At 40.0% G+C, this 14,572-nt stretch overlaps 1 protein-coding gene across 1 annotated transcript in view; it reads left to right on the top strand.

The window, feature by feature from the left end:
- The window catches only part of PHF14 (PHD finger protein 14), a 164,479-nt gene extending 150,790 nt beyond the window's left edge, over positions 1-13,689 (top strand). The window contains exon 19 of the mRNA XM_036328037.1: positions 13,317-13,689. Coding sequence (XP_036183930.1) covers positions 13,317-13,340 — 24 coding nt within the window. The 3' untranslated portion in view covers positions 13,341-13,689. The remainder of the gene's footprint in view (positions 1-13,316) is intronic.
- Positions 13,690-14,572: the final 883 nt, after the last annotated feature.

Raw genomic sequence — 14,572 nt, 5'->3', positions numbered from 1 at the left:
TAGAATATAATCTAAAGGTTGATTTCTAAAGAAGATCAACCACTGGACCTGTTTTATTTCTATATCTCCATGACCCATACTAGGTGTAGTACTGCCAACAGAAGCCAACCTATAACGATATAAAATATCTAAAGGACAAAATTCCCTTCTACTTCATGATTCCTGTATAATTTCCACCCACTCAACCAAAGTGAACTGTCTTCATGTTAGTTACTGAGTTATATTTCTTCACATCTTCCAAGAATTTAAAAGCAACATAACTTTTAAAAAATATATATGCTTTTATTGATTTCAGAGAGGAAGTGAGAGGGAGAGAGAGATAGAAACATCAATGATGAGAGAGAATCATCTATCGCTGCCTCCTGCACATCCAGGACCCTTCAGTCTGCAGGCTGACGCTCTATCCACTGAGCCAAACCAGCTAGGGCAACAACACAACTTCTAATCAGCATTTTTCTCTATCATTCTGAAGAACAGCATTTTCAAAAAAGTATTCAGAATTCTCTTTCCTCATGTCTATGGAACAAACAACAGAAATCGCAAGAGGTGTTATGTTGTTCTCTAATGGAATGTACTGGGCATTAAGATGCCCAAATTCTTAAATTCATTCAACAGAACTTTTTAGGACCTACTCTATGCCATGCACGGTCTATCCTTGGGGATTCCATAACAGACAAACTTCCCCTGCTGTCACTGCCTCGAAATTCTTAAAAATGCTTAATTTTTTAATAAGGGCCTCACAGTTTTATTATGCAATTGGCCTGCAGAGTACATAACAAGTGCTACTACCATGTACAGCTTTTATCGTTAAATCATTATTATTGGAGTATGATTTCCATACAAAGAAACACCCATTTTAAATGTGCAGTTCAATAAATTTAGTATATATCTATGTAGTCATCAGTCAAATCTAAATATAAAGTATTTCCATCACTTCTAAAAGTTTTCTTGTAAAATTTTGTAATCACTAACACATTCCTACGAAAGCCACTGATCTGCTTTCTTTCTTATTTTGTCTGCTCTAAAATTTCATACAAATTGAATAATTTTGTATATGTTGTTTTGAGTCTGGCTCTCTTCATTCAGCATATTTTGAGTTTCATCCATGTTACAGCATGAATCAGTTTATTCCTCTTTATCGCTGAGTACTTTCTCATTGTATAAATATACCAGAATTTGTATATCTACTCACCTATTGCTGGACATATGGACAGACATACAAAAGAAGATATACAAATGGCCAGTAAGTACATGTAAACATGCTCAACCTCATTTAGTTATAAGGAAAATGCAAATTAAAACCACAATGAGCTACCGCTGTATATCCACTAAAATGTCTAAACTGTGTTGTCCAATATAGCAGCCACTAGCCAAAGGTGGCTATTAGGCACTTAAAATATGACTAGTCTTGATTGAGATGTAAATAAAATAAAATACATGTCAGACTTTGGTGGCTTAGCATGAAAAATGGTAAAACAGCTCATTAATTATTTTATTCTGATTACATGCTGAAATAATATTTGAATAGATTTAGTTAAATAAAATACATTAGTATAATACATTTAAACTATCTTCACTTTTTATTATGTTCATAGAAAATTTGAAATTACATATGTGGTTTCCATTTCTACTGGACATAATTATTCCTAGGCTATAATACAAAGTGTGATGATAATTCATTAGCTAAGCCATGTCCAGACTATAAATCCATGAAAATTGGGAAATAATTAGTATGTATTGTTATCAGCTGCTAATTTTGTGGAAATGTCCACGCAGCAATAGAAAACTAATAGAGATGTCACATAAGAGGTTGAGGATAGGCTGCTGCTGTTAGCAAGTTAGGCATTCAGCAGCGTTAACCAAATCAGTCTTCAGAAGTAAACACTGATGTTATTAAGTCCATTCATAACATTTCTCCCTGAAGAATGGCCATTTTGTTAATCAGCTTATTGAAAAAGCAGTGTGTGGCCATGGCAAAAAGCTGACTGACAGCTAAATGACTTTGTCATCCTGTCTACCTGATTATTACTCAAGTATAAAATGGTACACCACTTTGGGAAAGAGTTTGAAAGTTTCATATGAAATTAAACATACCCTTAATATATGACCCAGTAACTCCACTATAGATTTTTATACAAAAGAAATGGTAGCCAAAAACTAGAGGCATCTTCTTTGCTTTTTAAGTAAAAGTCATATTACTTCATTGTGGTTATTCTTTTCAGAATACACTTGTCACACTAAGTAGTGTGGTTCACAAAATTAGTATTTAATCTTTGATTTTTCTTTCATGGAAATTGGATGTGTTATGCAATAGCATTTGTAACAACGGTGTAAACACTAGAAATAATCACTGCAAAAGATGCTAATGAAAGTTTCCAAAGAAATTAAAATACAAAAAAATTCAACATTCAAAAAATAGTGTGATGTCTATTGAAAACATTTAATGTAGTTAAAGCTTCTTAATGATTGCATGTTCTGTTTTAATGATTTTTTAATGGCCTTTGCAGTTGAAAATACATTTAAAGCCAATTAAATTTTTTTTATATCATAACTATATCTTCTGGACTATTTCTATCCATTTCCCTTTGGACTAAAAAGTTTGAGGGAGGAGAAAAGCAAGATGTGTGCCCAGTTACTACAAGTTTAAAGGTTTATGAACTGCTTTGAGTTTCATTCCCACACACACCAAATAGGACATGCCCTTCCTGGGGTATAACAGTTTTTCATTTGTAATTTTTTGTATCTGATCATCCAGATAAAATTATGTAAGACTAAGTCATTTTGCTTGCTTAGTTTTTTTGGGTTTTTTTGGAAAGCAATAATTATATTCTTATTGCTCATCTTGTATATGTTCTTCCTGCACAACAATCACTAATACCTTTCCCCTAAGCTTTAACAGTGGCAGGCATTTGATATATCTGATTGTCCTATATCCACTATAATTTGTCTCGATTTTCCCAAATGCAGCAAGTGGTTGCTTTTTAAATTGAATGTATACCCCCTCCCCCCCAAAAGGAGAATGTTTTCTAAAATTGCATCTCTCACACGTAATGTTTATTCTGAAGTTCATTGAGAAAGAAGAAACAAGTTCAATTAACTGCTATGACATTGGGTCTCAATGCCTTGGGTCCCTGAGGCCTGCACACATTTCTATTGGTTTGGTGCTAATACCATATGGGCAACTTACATTGCCTGATCGTGGGCTAAATAGGATTCACTCTGATTAGTGAAGGTTGATTAGAAACTTACTCCCTTTCATATTAACTCAAGAAAACCATTTTTACATAGCCATGAATGAGCACATTTCATTTCCACCCTATTCTGTCCTGAGCAATCATAGTAGGTAATAAGTGTCTCCCAATAGTGAATTCAATGTGGAGTCCACTGTTTTGTTATCTGCAGAAGAAGTTAAGAGCTAAAGACAGCAGCATGAAAACACATGCAACTATGGCATAATTCTGATTTGTTTCAGAAAAACTATTAATTTCCTTGTTACAAAGCCAAGTAAGAACAACCCTTTAAAATTATTGAACCATGAGAGCCATTTGCCTTAAGAGTTTTAAATTTGGAAACAGACTCATGAAATTTATAGCTTTAATGAGATATTCTTTGCCTGCAGTCAAGATGAGAGCTAGATCATTGGTTTCCCAGCATGACACCTATGTGTTCTTGTGAACACTTGATATCATTAGGCTCATAATAACACAGACATCATCACATTAACGTCTGAAAGGCTCACTTTTGTCTCTTAGTTTGTCTTTCACTTACACCTACAGCATGCTAAATATCTCACTCTAGAAAATAAGATATACTCAACCTTTATTGATACTATCAGTGGACTGAAAAAGTAACTGTTTTCCTATGCATGTTTCAAGCCACAATCAATCAATAGATATGGTTTCCAGAAAATGATAGTTAACTGAATCATGTATGGACGTGATATCCTTCCTTAGTGATACATAAGGAGCAAGAAATGTGGCTCTCCTTGATTCATGTCAGTTTCAACCGTTATCATGTTTAATATTCAGTCTAATTCTAAAGGTGATGCCAGATTATTGTTGCTTTTAAAGATGGAGGAACTCTCTCAGGATATTCAGATTTCAGGGCATTGAGGAAGGCAGCTCATTAAATAGTATTAGAAAGAGGTAAGGACCATTGCAGGAGTCTGTCATTGTGCTCCAGGATGAAATAACATGTGCAAGAGCTCAGGAGACTCAAACCTATTTGCAAAATGTCATTATTTTGGACCTTATTTTTTACATAAATGAAATTCTGCAATTATGGAACCTAATACATTAAGCTGTGTCCTTAGCTTTGTGCAAATGTTTGAAGGTATTTATCTGTAAGTTTATGATCTCTCTACTATTTATCATCAACAACATCAGACGCACGAGAGTGGGGAGAATGCCATGTACTCATAACAGATGCAGCAAGATTATTAAGAGTTTGCTATGCTTGCTTTATCTATATATTTTTCCCCTTAGCTCCCAGACTGCAATGCTTTTTAACATCTATTTTTCTCCTTTCAACAATTCATTTCTGATTGGATATGTTTAATGCATACATGTTTTTCTATGACAGGTGAACGTTTTGTTTTGATTTTTGATATGGTTTTCACTAGGTTAATATGGATGGTATGGAAGACTGGACCATAGTATGTATTCTGCCTCGTGCATCTCAGGCCACATTTTCAGTGAGATTCCAAAGATACTTGCTTTGAATTTTTTTTAATGGTGATGATGAAAGAAGCAGAAATGACACAGAATCTCAATGTATGTTTGCATTTTGCATCTTAGGCAGAAAAATAGAACTAATCAGAGCTGCCAATCACAAAGGAGAACACATTTCAACCTCTTGAGCACTGTTGAACCAAGACATCTTTCTGATTTTACCCACAAGGGGACAAAAATGGTGTATCCAGCAGCGCCTTCAAAAATACATCTTGTTAGTAAAAATCAAATTAACAAATGGAACATCTGTTCAGGATCATGATTCTGATTTTTTTATAGACTGTATATTTTTGGCAAGTATTGATTTGGGGTTTGACATTTACATTGGATTATGTCTAATTCTAGAAGTCAGGAACTGTCTTGCTGGTATGCTAAGGTTTTAGTGGGCTGTTTGTCTTCAGTGCCCAATTTGTGAGTTCCTTCTTCCCTCATCCCAGCCCAGGTCTGTCTTCCCCGAGAAACAACTTCTGCTCAAGACCTCTCCTTCACACCTGCTACCTTTCTCAGACTCCTCTAAATTCTCGTTCTCTTCTGCCTTCCCTCAAAGCCAGCATTTCTTTCCCATGAGGTTTCACATTCTCTTTTTCACCCTGAGAGAGAGAGCAGGGGAGGGGGGATATGTGGTGAAAGAGACAAAAACAGACATAGAAAATAGTCATGATGAAGTACTTGAACAGAAGTTGAAAAAGGGTGCTATAGATCACAGAGGGGAAGCCCAGGGGTGTGAAAAGCACTCCATGAAGATAATACTGGAGCCTGGCTCTGAAGACATGGGATTTTACCATAAGTAGTGGGATAGTGTTTCGGAGAGATGAATATACACAAGTAAAGAGTTTTCAAAGGTTAAAGACGATTCAGCATGCCTGGATCCAAGAGAACGCCAGGCAGGAAGTGATAGGAGCTGCACCTGGGAAGACAGAAAGGTTTTGGGGTTTGCTAAGGCACTTGGACTTAGTTTATAGAACTAGTTATTTATTAAAGTCAAATAGGAAGAGAAAATAGTGGTGATGACTATTCCATATTGTGAATGTAATTTTTGCCATTGAATTACACAATTTAAAATGGCAAATTTCATGTTATGTACATTTTACCATAATTTAAAATATATAATTTAATATAACTTTTACCATTGGATTGTACATTCTAAATGGATAAGTTATATGGTATGTGCATTACATTTCAATAATGCTTTAAAAAAGATTTAAGCCTAAAAAGATAATAAAATCACACAAGGAGCTTTTTAAAAAACTGACACTTGAACCCCATCCAAGGATCAATTAAATCAGAATTTCTGCAGGTGGGCTGAGCATCTGGCAACTTGAGAAGTGCTCTAGGTGATTCTAATGTGTGGTCATGTGCGGAATCCCTGCTGTAGGCAATAAGGAACCAGTGAAGAATTTTAATCAGGGGAATAACATAATCAGATTTGCATCTTAGAAACATATATCCCTGGCTTATCTGCCCAGATCTTTCAGTAGCTACAGGAGCATATATATATATATATATATATATATATGGCAGGCCCCCCTTATGCACGAGAGATACGTTCTAAGACCCCCAGTGGGTGCCTGAAACCATGGTTAGTGGTATGTGTATATACCACTCTTTCCTAGGCATACATTCCTATAATACAGTTTATTTAGGCACAGTAAGAGATTAAAAACAATACCTAATAATAGAATATAATAATTATAACAATATACTATAATAAAAGTTATGTGAATGGAGTCTCTTTATTTTCAAAATATCTTATTGTACTGTATTCACCCTTCTTGTGATAATGGATATGGTAAAGTGCCGTATTAAGTCAAAACGTTTCCCTTTTTCACGTAAGGGGAGCACTTTACAGCTTCTCTCTGGCATATCCAAATTGCCAGCATCACTGCTCTTGTGCTCTGGGGCCATTATTAAGTAAAATAAGGGTCATGTGAACACAAGCACTGTCATGACAGTCAGTCAGTCTGATGACCCAGATGGCTGCTGAGTGGCCAATGGGCGGGCTGTGTGTGCAGCGTGGAGATGCTGGGCAAAGGATGATTCGCTTCCCGGTGGGAAGGAGTAGGGCTGTGTGAGATGTCATCATGCTATGCAGAGCAGTGCACAACTTAAAACTTATGAATTGTTCATTTCTGGAGTTTTCCACCTAATATTTCCAAACCATGGTTGACCGTGGGTGACTGAAACTGTGGAAAGCAAAACTGCATATAAGAGTGGGACACTATAGAGACTTTATTCATAATTGCCTGAACCTGGAAACTCAAACACTCCTCACCTGGTAAACTGATAAAATTCTGGTATTTTCAGACAACGGAATGCCAGTCAGCAATAAAAAGCCTGCCACCTTGACCCATATTCAGTCTCTGTATTTCTGCTGTCTCGGGTTCTGTTTGCCAAAGCAGAATTTTACCGTTTCTTGTTGGGCTTGTCTGCTGCCCAGCTAAGCCTTCTTATGAACCTTAGCAATGGCACTCTCCAGCTGTCACTCAAGCCAGAAACCTCATTGACTTTTCCCTCATTTTTAAAAGTTATGATTCACATATAGTAAAATTCACACTTTTAATGTACAGTTCTGTGTGTTTTTGACAAACCATACCGTCACGTAATCACTACCCCAAGTAAGATAAACAGTTCCGCCACACTTCCAAACTCCCTTGCTCCCTCTTATAGCCAACCCCCAACCTCTGGCAACTACTAATTCTGTTTTCTGTCCCTATAGTCTACCTTTTCAGAATATCATATAAATGGCATGAAACAATACATAGCTTTTTGAGTGGGGCTTCTTTCACTTAAAACTGTTCATCTGTGGTGTGCCATGTACCAGGACTTCAGTCCTCTTCATTGCCGAGTGCTGTTCACTCTGGATGTACCACAGTGTGTTACGCATTCCCCCGCTGGGAGACATTGCAGTGGTCTCTAGGTTTCGGTGATGATGAACACAGTTGCTATGTACAGATCTCTGTGAGGAAATAACTTCCCTTTCTCTTGGGTAAATGCCATGGAATGGGGTTGCTGGGTCAAATGGTAAGTGTATATTTAACTTCGTAAGATGCTACTAAAATGTTTGCCGAAGTGACTGTAACATTTTACATTCCCACAAGCAATGTGATGGCTACAGTTGCTTCATAGCTTCGCATTTTCACTACTACTCGGTGTTTTTTTGTTTTGTTTTGATTTGTCTTTAACCAGTCAAATGGGCATCTCATTGTGGTTTTAATTTGCAATCCCCTAATGACTAATGATGGTGAACACTTTTTTATGTGCCTATTTGCCATCCGTATATAAACTTTGCTAAAGTACCTGTTCAAATCTTTAGCCCATTTTTTTTCAATGAGGCCGTTTGCAAAGTTGTTTTTAATGTCCTCATAGCCTTTCTCTATGACCAAGGCAGTCCGTTGTTCCTCCATTACAATAATCACATTTTTCTACCAGTAAATATCCTTCTAGAACAGCCGTGGGCAAACTACGGCCCGAGGGCCGGTTCCGGCCCGTTTGAAATGAATAAAACTAAAAAAAAAAAGACCGTACCCTTTTATGTAATGATGTTTACTTTGAATTTATATTAGTTCACACAAACACTCCATCCATGCTTTTGTTCCGGCCCTCCGGTCTAGTTTAAGAACCCATGGTGGCCCTCGAGTCAAAAAGTTTGCCCACCCCTGTTCTAGAACCTGCTTTCTGGAACTGGTAGCATCCTCCTGTTAGTCCTATTTCAGCCGCCTCCCTTTACCTGTCTGAGGCCCTTCTCTCCCAAAGCTGATGTCTCCGAACTCCCCTCTTCTTCTAAATGAAGCTTACGGCTATTTTGCATTGTCATTCTCCCCCACCCACCCCCATTCCCCTAAGTATCCTTCCCCTCTCATGTTGAAGGCTTTCCTCAGATGTCTGGGGATTGCTGACTGCTCACTTGTATTTAACGGCAGGAGCTACGTACACAGGGCAGCTTCTAGGCCTCGGCCCAGGAGGCTTCGATGGGAGACTCCTCCCAATGCCCACACCTATTTCTTTTCCGTGCAGCTGTGCGTTTCCTCCAGGCAGAACACTGCAGCCTCCACCCCGGGTCTATGTGTCTCAGGACAGGCCGTGTTCCAAGGACGAGGGAGCCAGGGCTCCAGTGGGGCTAGAGAGTCCCATGGGCCCACAGGGAAACTCACACAACCTCATGGTCAGTGGGAGCCTCCCCTCTGGCCTCGAGGGAAGCTGCTGTCCCTCCGTCGGAGACTCTGGCCTACTTTGGGCAGGGAATGAGCTTCCGTTCTGTGGCCTGACTGGACAGGTTGGAGAAGTGCACCCAGGTGTCTGTTCCCATGCATGTTCCTTTTCAGGTTCATTCCAGCCTCCCATCATGCCTGTGGTTCCAGTCTGAGTTTTTATGGGGTCTGAGACATGTACTAGCCTGATTCTCATCCCCCTTTTCAGGCACCTGGGCCTCACCTTCCCTGCTTAGCTAAGACAGGAACCATACTCATCATGCTCTCTTCCCCTTGTTCCAAAATTTGACTTCATTTTTCTTCTTGTCCCTGTGATTACAAATCCTTTCATTTCTTTACTGCACTTTGACTGGTTCTTAGAGAGGCAGCAGAGAGAAACAGGGTTCAGTCCACTTTTTTTAAAAGAAAAGTCAGCCCTAATTTTTAAATATGATTTTTCACAGGAATGTTGTAAAATTTCTTAGTCAGATATAGTTAGTTTGTAAAGACTAAAAATCCACTCAAGCCTACTTATGTAAAAGGCACAGTTTTGTGTGTGAGCACAGGGATGGCTCACAGAATCCAAGTGCCGGAAAGCCCTGAACAGGCTGCAATGGGGAACTAGAAAGTCTTTAAGATGAGGGTAGCTAATTGTCAGCACTCTTTTCTGTAGTCTTCCACCTATTTTTCTTAACTAGGATGGGTTCCTCTCCCAATATCTATCTATCTCTCCCTCTCTCCCTCTCTCCTCTCTTTCTGATTATTCATCAGCATAGGTTTTAAAGTAAGCATAACAGGCCCCTGATCTAACTCTAGGAACTTCTAAAGAATTCTAAAGCCTCACATGAGGTAACCTGGCCCAGTTCCTGAGTCACATGTTTCCCCACATCCAATCAGCTGTGGGAATGGTAGGCTACTGAGCAGAGATAGTCAGGGCCATTGGCAGGAGAGATGTCTCCCGGGCCAGGGTCACTGAGACTCACCTGCCACATGAAGATGAAATAAGAAGTGAACATGACAGTGTTCTGGTACATGATAGAAATCAAGTAACTTCTTTTTCTCAAATAGTTTCAAATTCATGGAAATATCTTCTCTAGCTCATCCTTTAAAATGTCATTAAAACATTTTATTCCCAAATAAGCTTGAAGTCATTACAATCTAGTAAGAATAGAAAAATAAAAGCTAGTAATTTTAGCCAAGTGGCTCAGGGAAGCCACACATAGTGATGGAAACTGAAAGCATGAAGAATATGACTTGTCTACATAGGCCCTGCATGAGAAACGTAATTAATATGCAAGGGACTAGGCCAGAACCTACGACTTGATGACCAACACTCATAGCAAGACCTGAAGCTTTTTAACGTGACGAGAACAATGCTAACGTAAAAAATCTACAATGAAATAAAAATATAAAGGAAGTGTTCCACATGAAAATAGTTTATTGAAAAGCAGGTCTAAATATCAGGAGGGACAAGCCTATCTAATAAAAGAGCAATAAGCAAATTAACCATCACTCCATCACTCTGTCACAAAGATGGCAACGGCCACGGAGCTGGAGCAAGCAGGAGGCTTGGGTTGCCCCTGGCGATGGAGGAAGCCAAGCTCTTCCTGCCTGCCCTGGCTGGCACTGGGCTCCACTCAAGGCTACAAAGTTTCAATTATAAAAGGTAAATAAATCCCAGAAAAAAGAAAAAGAAAAAAGGAGAGGCTGGGGCTTGGGTTGCTGAGGGGCTTGGCCAGCCTGAAAATGGCCCTCAGCCTCTCACCCAGGCTAGCCAGGCACCCCAGCAGGGCCCCCACCCTGATCCGGGACACCCTTCAGGACAAACCAGCTGGCCCCCACCCATGCACCAGGCCTCTATCCTATATAATAAAAGGGTAATATGCAAATTGACCTTAACAGCAGAAAGACTGGGAATGACTGGTCACTATGACACACACTGACCACCAGGGGGCAGACACTCAATGCAGGAGCTGCCCCCTGGTGGTCAGTGCGCTTCCACAGCAGGAGCTCTGCTCAGCCACAAGCTAGGCTTATGGCTGCCAGCACAGCGGTGGTGGCAGGAGCCTCTCCCGCCTCCTCAGCAGTGCTAAAGATGTCTGACTGCAGCTTAGGCCTGCTCCCCGCTGGCAAGTGGACATCCCCCGAGGGCTCCTGGGCTGCCAGAGGGATGTCTGACTGCCAGCTTAGGCCCGATCCCCCCGGGGAGTGGGCCTAAGCCAGCAGGTGGACATCCCCCGAGGAGTCCCAGATTGTGAGAGGGCACAGGCCAGGCTGAGGGACCCCCCTGAGTGCACAAATTTTTGTGTACCGGGCCTCTAGTGAAATATAAAAGAAAAGGCAAAAATCTACATATAATTTAATTTTAGAGCTATTATGGCTTTGTATCCAATCAACTGAGGGTAGGGAGTGCATATTATTTCTAGGAATCATATTTTCAAGAATACTGTATAATGGTATTACAGTAACACAAGTGATATAGTTTTGATTACTAATGATAATACAAAACTAGGGAAATAATTGTTGATTTAATATGCTCTTGCAAAACCAGAACTAATTATTTTTTTAAAAGAGAAAATCTAGTGGAATATTTCCAAAACTTTGAGAACAAAAAAGTTAGACACAGGTTGGTCTTTAAATATTCTAGGCTCACACAGGGAAGATCTATTTCTCTGGCTTGTAAAGGTTTGCATTTTCTGCAGTTCACTGAACAGACAACATGTCTCAGCTCTTGATGCCCAAAGTTTATATTATAAAACAAAAAGGAGCTTTGAGCTTCCCTTGAAAAACAAAACAAAACACCACCACCTACAAAACCCTCTTGTTCTGTAGTCATTCAACACCTGGTTAATGTCTTTTCCTCCTGGTTTAGTGCATCATGATCCACAAATCACATGTACTCCTTGAGGAACTGGGCTGGAGGTACAGGCTTGGAGGGACACAGGGAAACTGGCTCTACAGAGTCAGAGGAGAAACATCTGGTAGACAGAGACCCACTCCTCACTGGAAACCACAAGAAGCAGGACCCTGCTCTTTGGTTGACGATGGTCCTGAGTGGAGGAGACCAGAGGGAACACATTTGTGGCCACCACTTCTAGATCTAACACAGCTTCAGAAATATTCTTTAACAGAAGGGCTCCAACAAATATCCCAGAACCATGTGTGCCTTCGCTTGGCAAACATAGTTCCTACAGAGCCCCAATTCCAGCCCCCCTTTGTGTTTTGTCGGTTCTTCTAATTTGGGCTTGAGCTGGATGAATGGAATATTTGCTTGCTCAGGATTCTCCTTCCTCCTCAGGGGAAAAGAGTGAACTCCCATTGGGCTCCACTTGGGTACTGCACCATTACTCCCCACTCCAGCTGGGTATCTGTCTTCCAGCAAGGCTGAGACTATTTTTATTCCTTCCCAAAGTGCCTAAAGGTAACCACGCATTACCACCAAGAGAATTCATTTCCACCTACTAGCCATCCAGGCTAGTCTATGTTACAGAGCCAGACCCACAACCTGTGGTTCTTATCAATATCAAAGTCCCCTTTGCTTTAATTTTTATTCATTCATGTTAAAACAATTACTACCCATTAGGAACATGTCTATTATATATAAAAGGAGAAATACCCAAGCTACTCTACAAACACATAATCCACAGATGCTCACTGAAGCTCAGCATTGCTGAGGTAGATGTGTTAGAATGGAAAGCAAAATGATACCAAAACCTCTAGGTAATTGAGGGAGATAAACTCTTAAGGTTGCTCCTGTCAAAGAAAACAGAGCTGGGCATTTGTCAAAGGTGGCAAGACAGATTTTATTCAGGCTACAGTAGGGGAGAGACACGCCAGTATAAACCGTGTTCAACTCCCTGAAGCAAAAACTGAATGCCTTTTCAATGCTGGGTGTGCTAACGCAAAAGTACTAACGGATGCTGTGCGGGGACCTGGTCAGTGTGACTAGGCCACCTGTGTCTGCTAACTGGCGCTTATTGAAGCTTGGCTCCTGTCCTCCCACAGAGGATGGGAGAGAGAGACCCTGTCTTTCATGATGATCAAATTTAAAGGAATGGCTCCCAGGTCTTTGAGGAAGACATTCCTAGGTTGTAGACGATACAGCTCAAAGGGTCAGAGAAAGGATTTGCAATCGCAAGTTTCCTAATGTAAATGCTCAATGAAAAGGGAGACGAGGGTCTCTATTCAGGTTTTAGCTAAAAGAGCTTTCTCAGGCAGCCATTTCAAGGGGTTGGGATTATCATTCTGGGGACACAGCCCTGAGTTTACAGAAGATATGCTAGAATGGTCGTGTGGGTGGTGGAGGAAGTCATTTGTATGAAGAGTTTGCAGTTTTCCCTGTATGATTCCTAACTCTTGATTTCCATGCCTTTGTGTAATTCTTTCCCTGTGAGTGTAGGTGAGACCTATGACTTGCTTCTGATCAACTGATTTCGATAAGGATGATGGAAAGAACATGACTACATTTACATAATTCCGTTACATAAAATGGTAACATACATCTTGGGAAGACTCTCTGCTCACTTGTTGGTTTTGATGGAAGGAGACCCAAGTGGCAAAGAACAGCCAGCAAGAAAATGGGGTCCCCAGTCCTACAACTACAAGGAAATGAATTCTGCCAACAACCTGATTGGAATGAACTATTTCCCAGTCAAACCGTCAGATGAGACCCATCCTCGGGCACCTTGAATGCAGCCTTGCAGAAAACAAAGCAAAGGGTACCCAGACTCCTGACCCACAGAAACTGTGAGATAATAAATGTGTGTTGTTTGAAGCTAAATTTGTGGTAATTTGTTACACAACAATAGACAGCTAACACAGTCAGTACTTCCAAAAGCATGTTTAGTTGAACACTTTTCTCATACCAGGCTGGATGAAAATAAAGTTTACACTTCCAAATCAGTTTGGGCAATGTTGCATTCTATATCCTCTACCACCTTGGAGAGGCACAGTGCATTCTGAGAAATACAAAGGAGAATCTTTGTTAAATTAAAGTTACCTACAATTTTTTTCCCCACTATGGAGCCCAGTCCCATGTTAATTTTTTAAATTTCTAATGATATCTTATAAAACTAGTTTTCAAATTATCATACCACAATGAGTGGTTGTGAAGAACAATAGCCTTCATGCTGGGGAACACATCTCATAAGTGGATCAATTTTCAGATTCTCACTTCCTAATATTCTTTACCCCAAATTAATACTCCTGGAGAGGAGTCTTTAAGTTTCTATTTCCTACTTCATTAAAAAAAAAAAAAAATTCTAGATGACACACAAAAGAACAACTTGAAATCTTGGTGCCCATGTTGAGACAGTGAATGACCGTAGACTGGATATCAAATCCTTTCACAAACCAAACTTTCCTTTCTTTACTTTCACATTTCACAAGAGTTTATGGGATGGAAAAATTGCTGTGGCCATCTTCGGAAAATACTGTCTGCCACAAAAGGGCAAACAGATTCACAAATGAGTCTCCTCATAGGTAATTAAAGCAAAATGAACTATGTTCAAGGATAGGACAAGGACGTCCCCTGGGATGAAGTATAACCTACAGCCTGAACTGCTGTTGCTGAAGCTCGTCTGAGCTTGGTGGCTGTTCATGAGGAAAGAAAGAAGCTTAAAGCCCTGGGGTTCACACACAGAGAGTTAATGCCCC

Source organism: Myotis myotis, unplaced genomic scaffold, assembly GCF_014108235.1.
Source record: "Myotis myotis isolate mMyoMyo1 unplaced genomic scaffold, mMyoMyo1.p scaffold_m19_p_11, whole genome shotgun sequence".
In the NCBI taxonomy this organism is placed as follows: domain Eukaryota; kingdom Metazoa; phylum Chordata; class Mammalia; order Chiroptera; family Vespertilionidae; genus Myotis; species Myotis myotis.
This window is presented reverse-complemented; position numbering and strand designations above follow the sequence as displayed.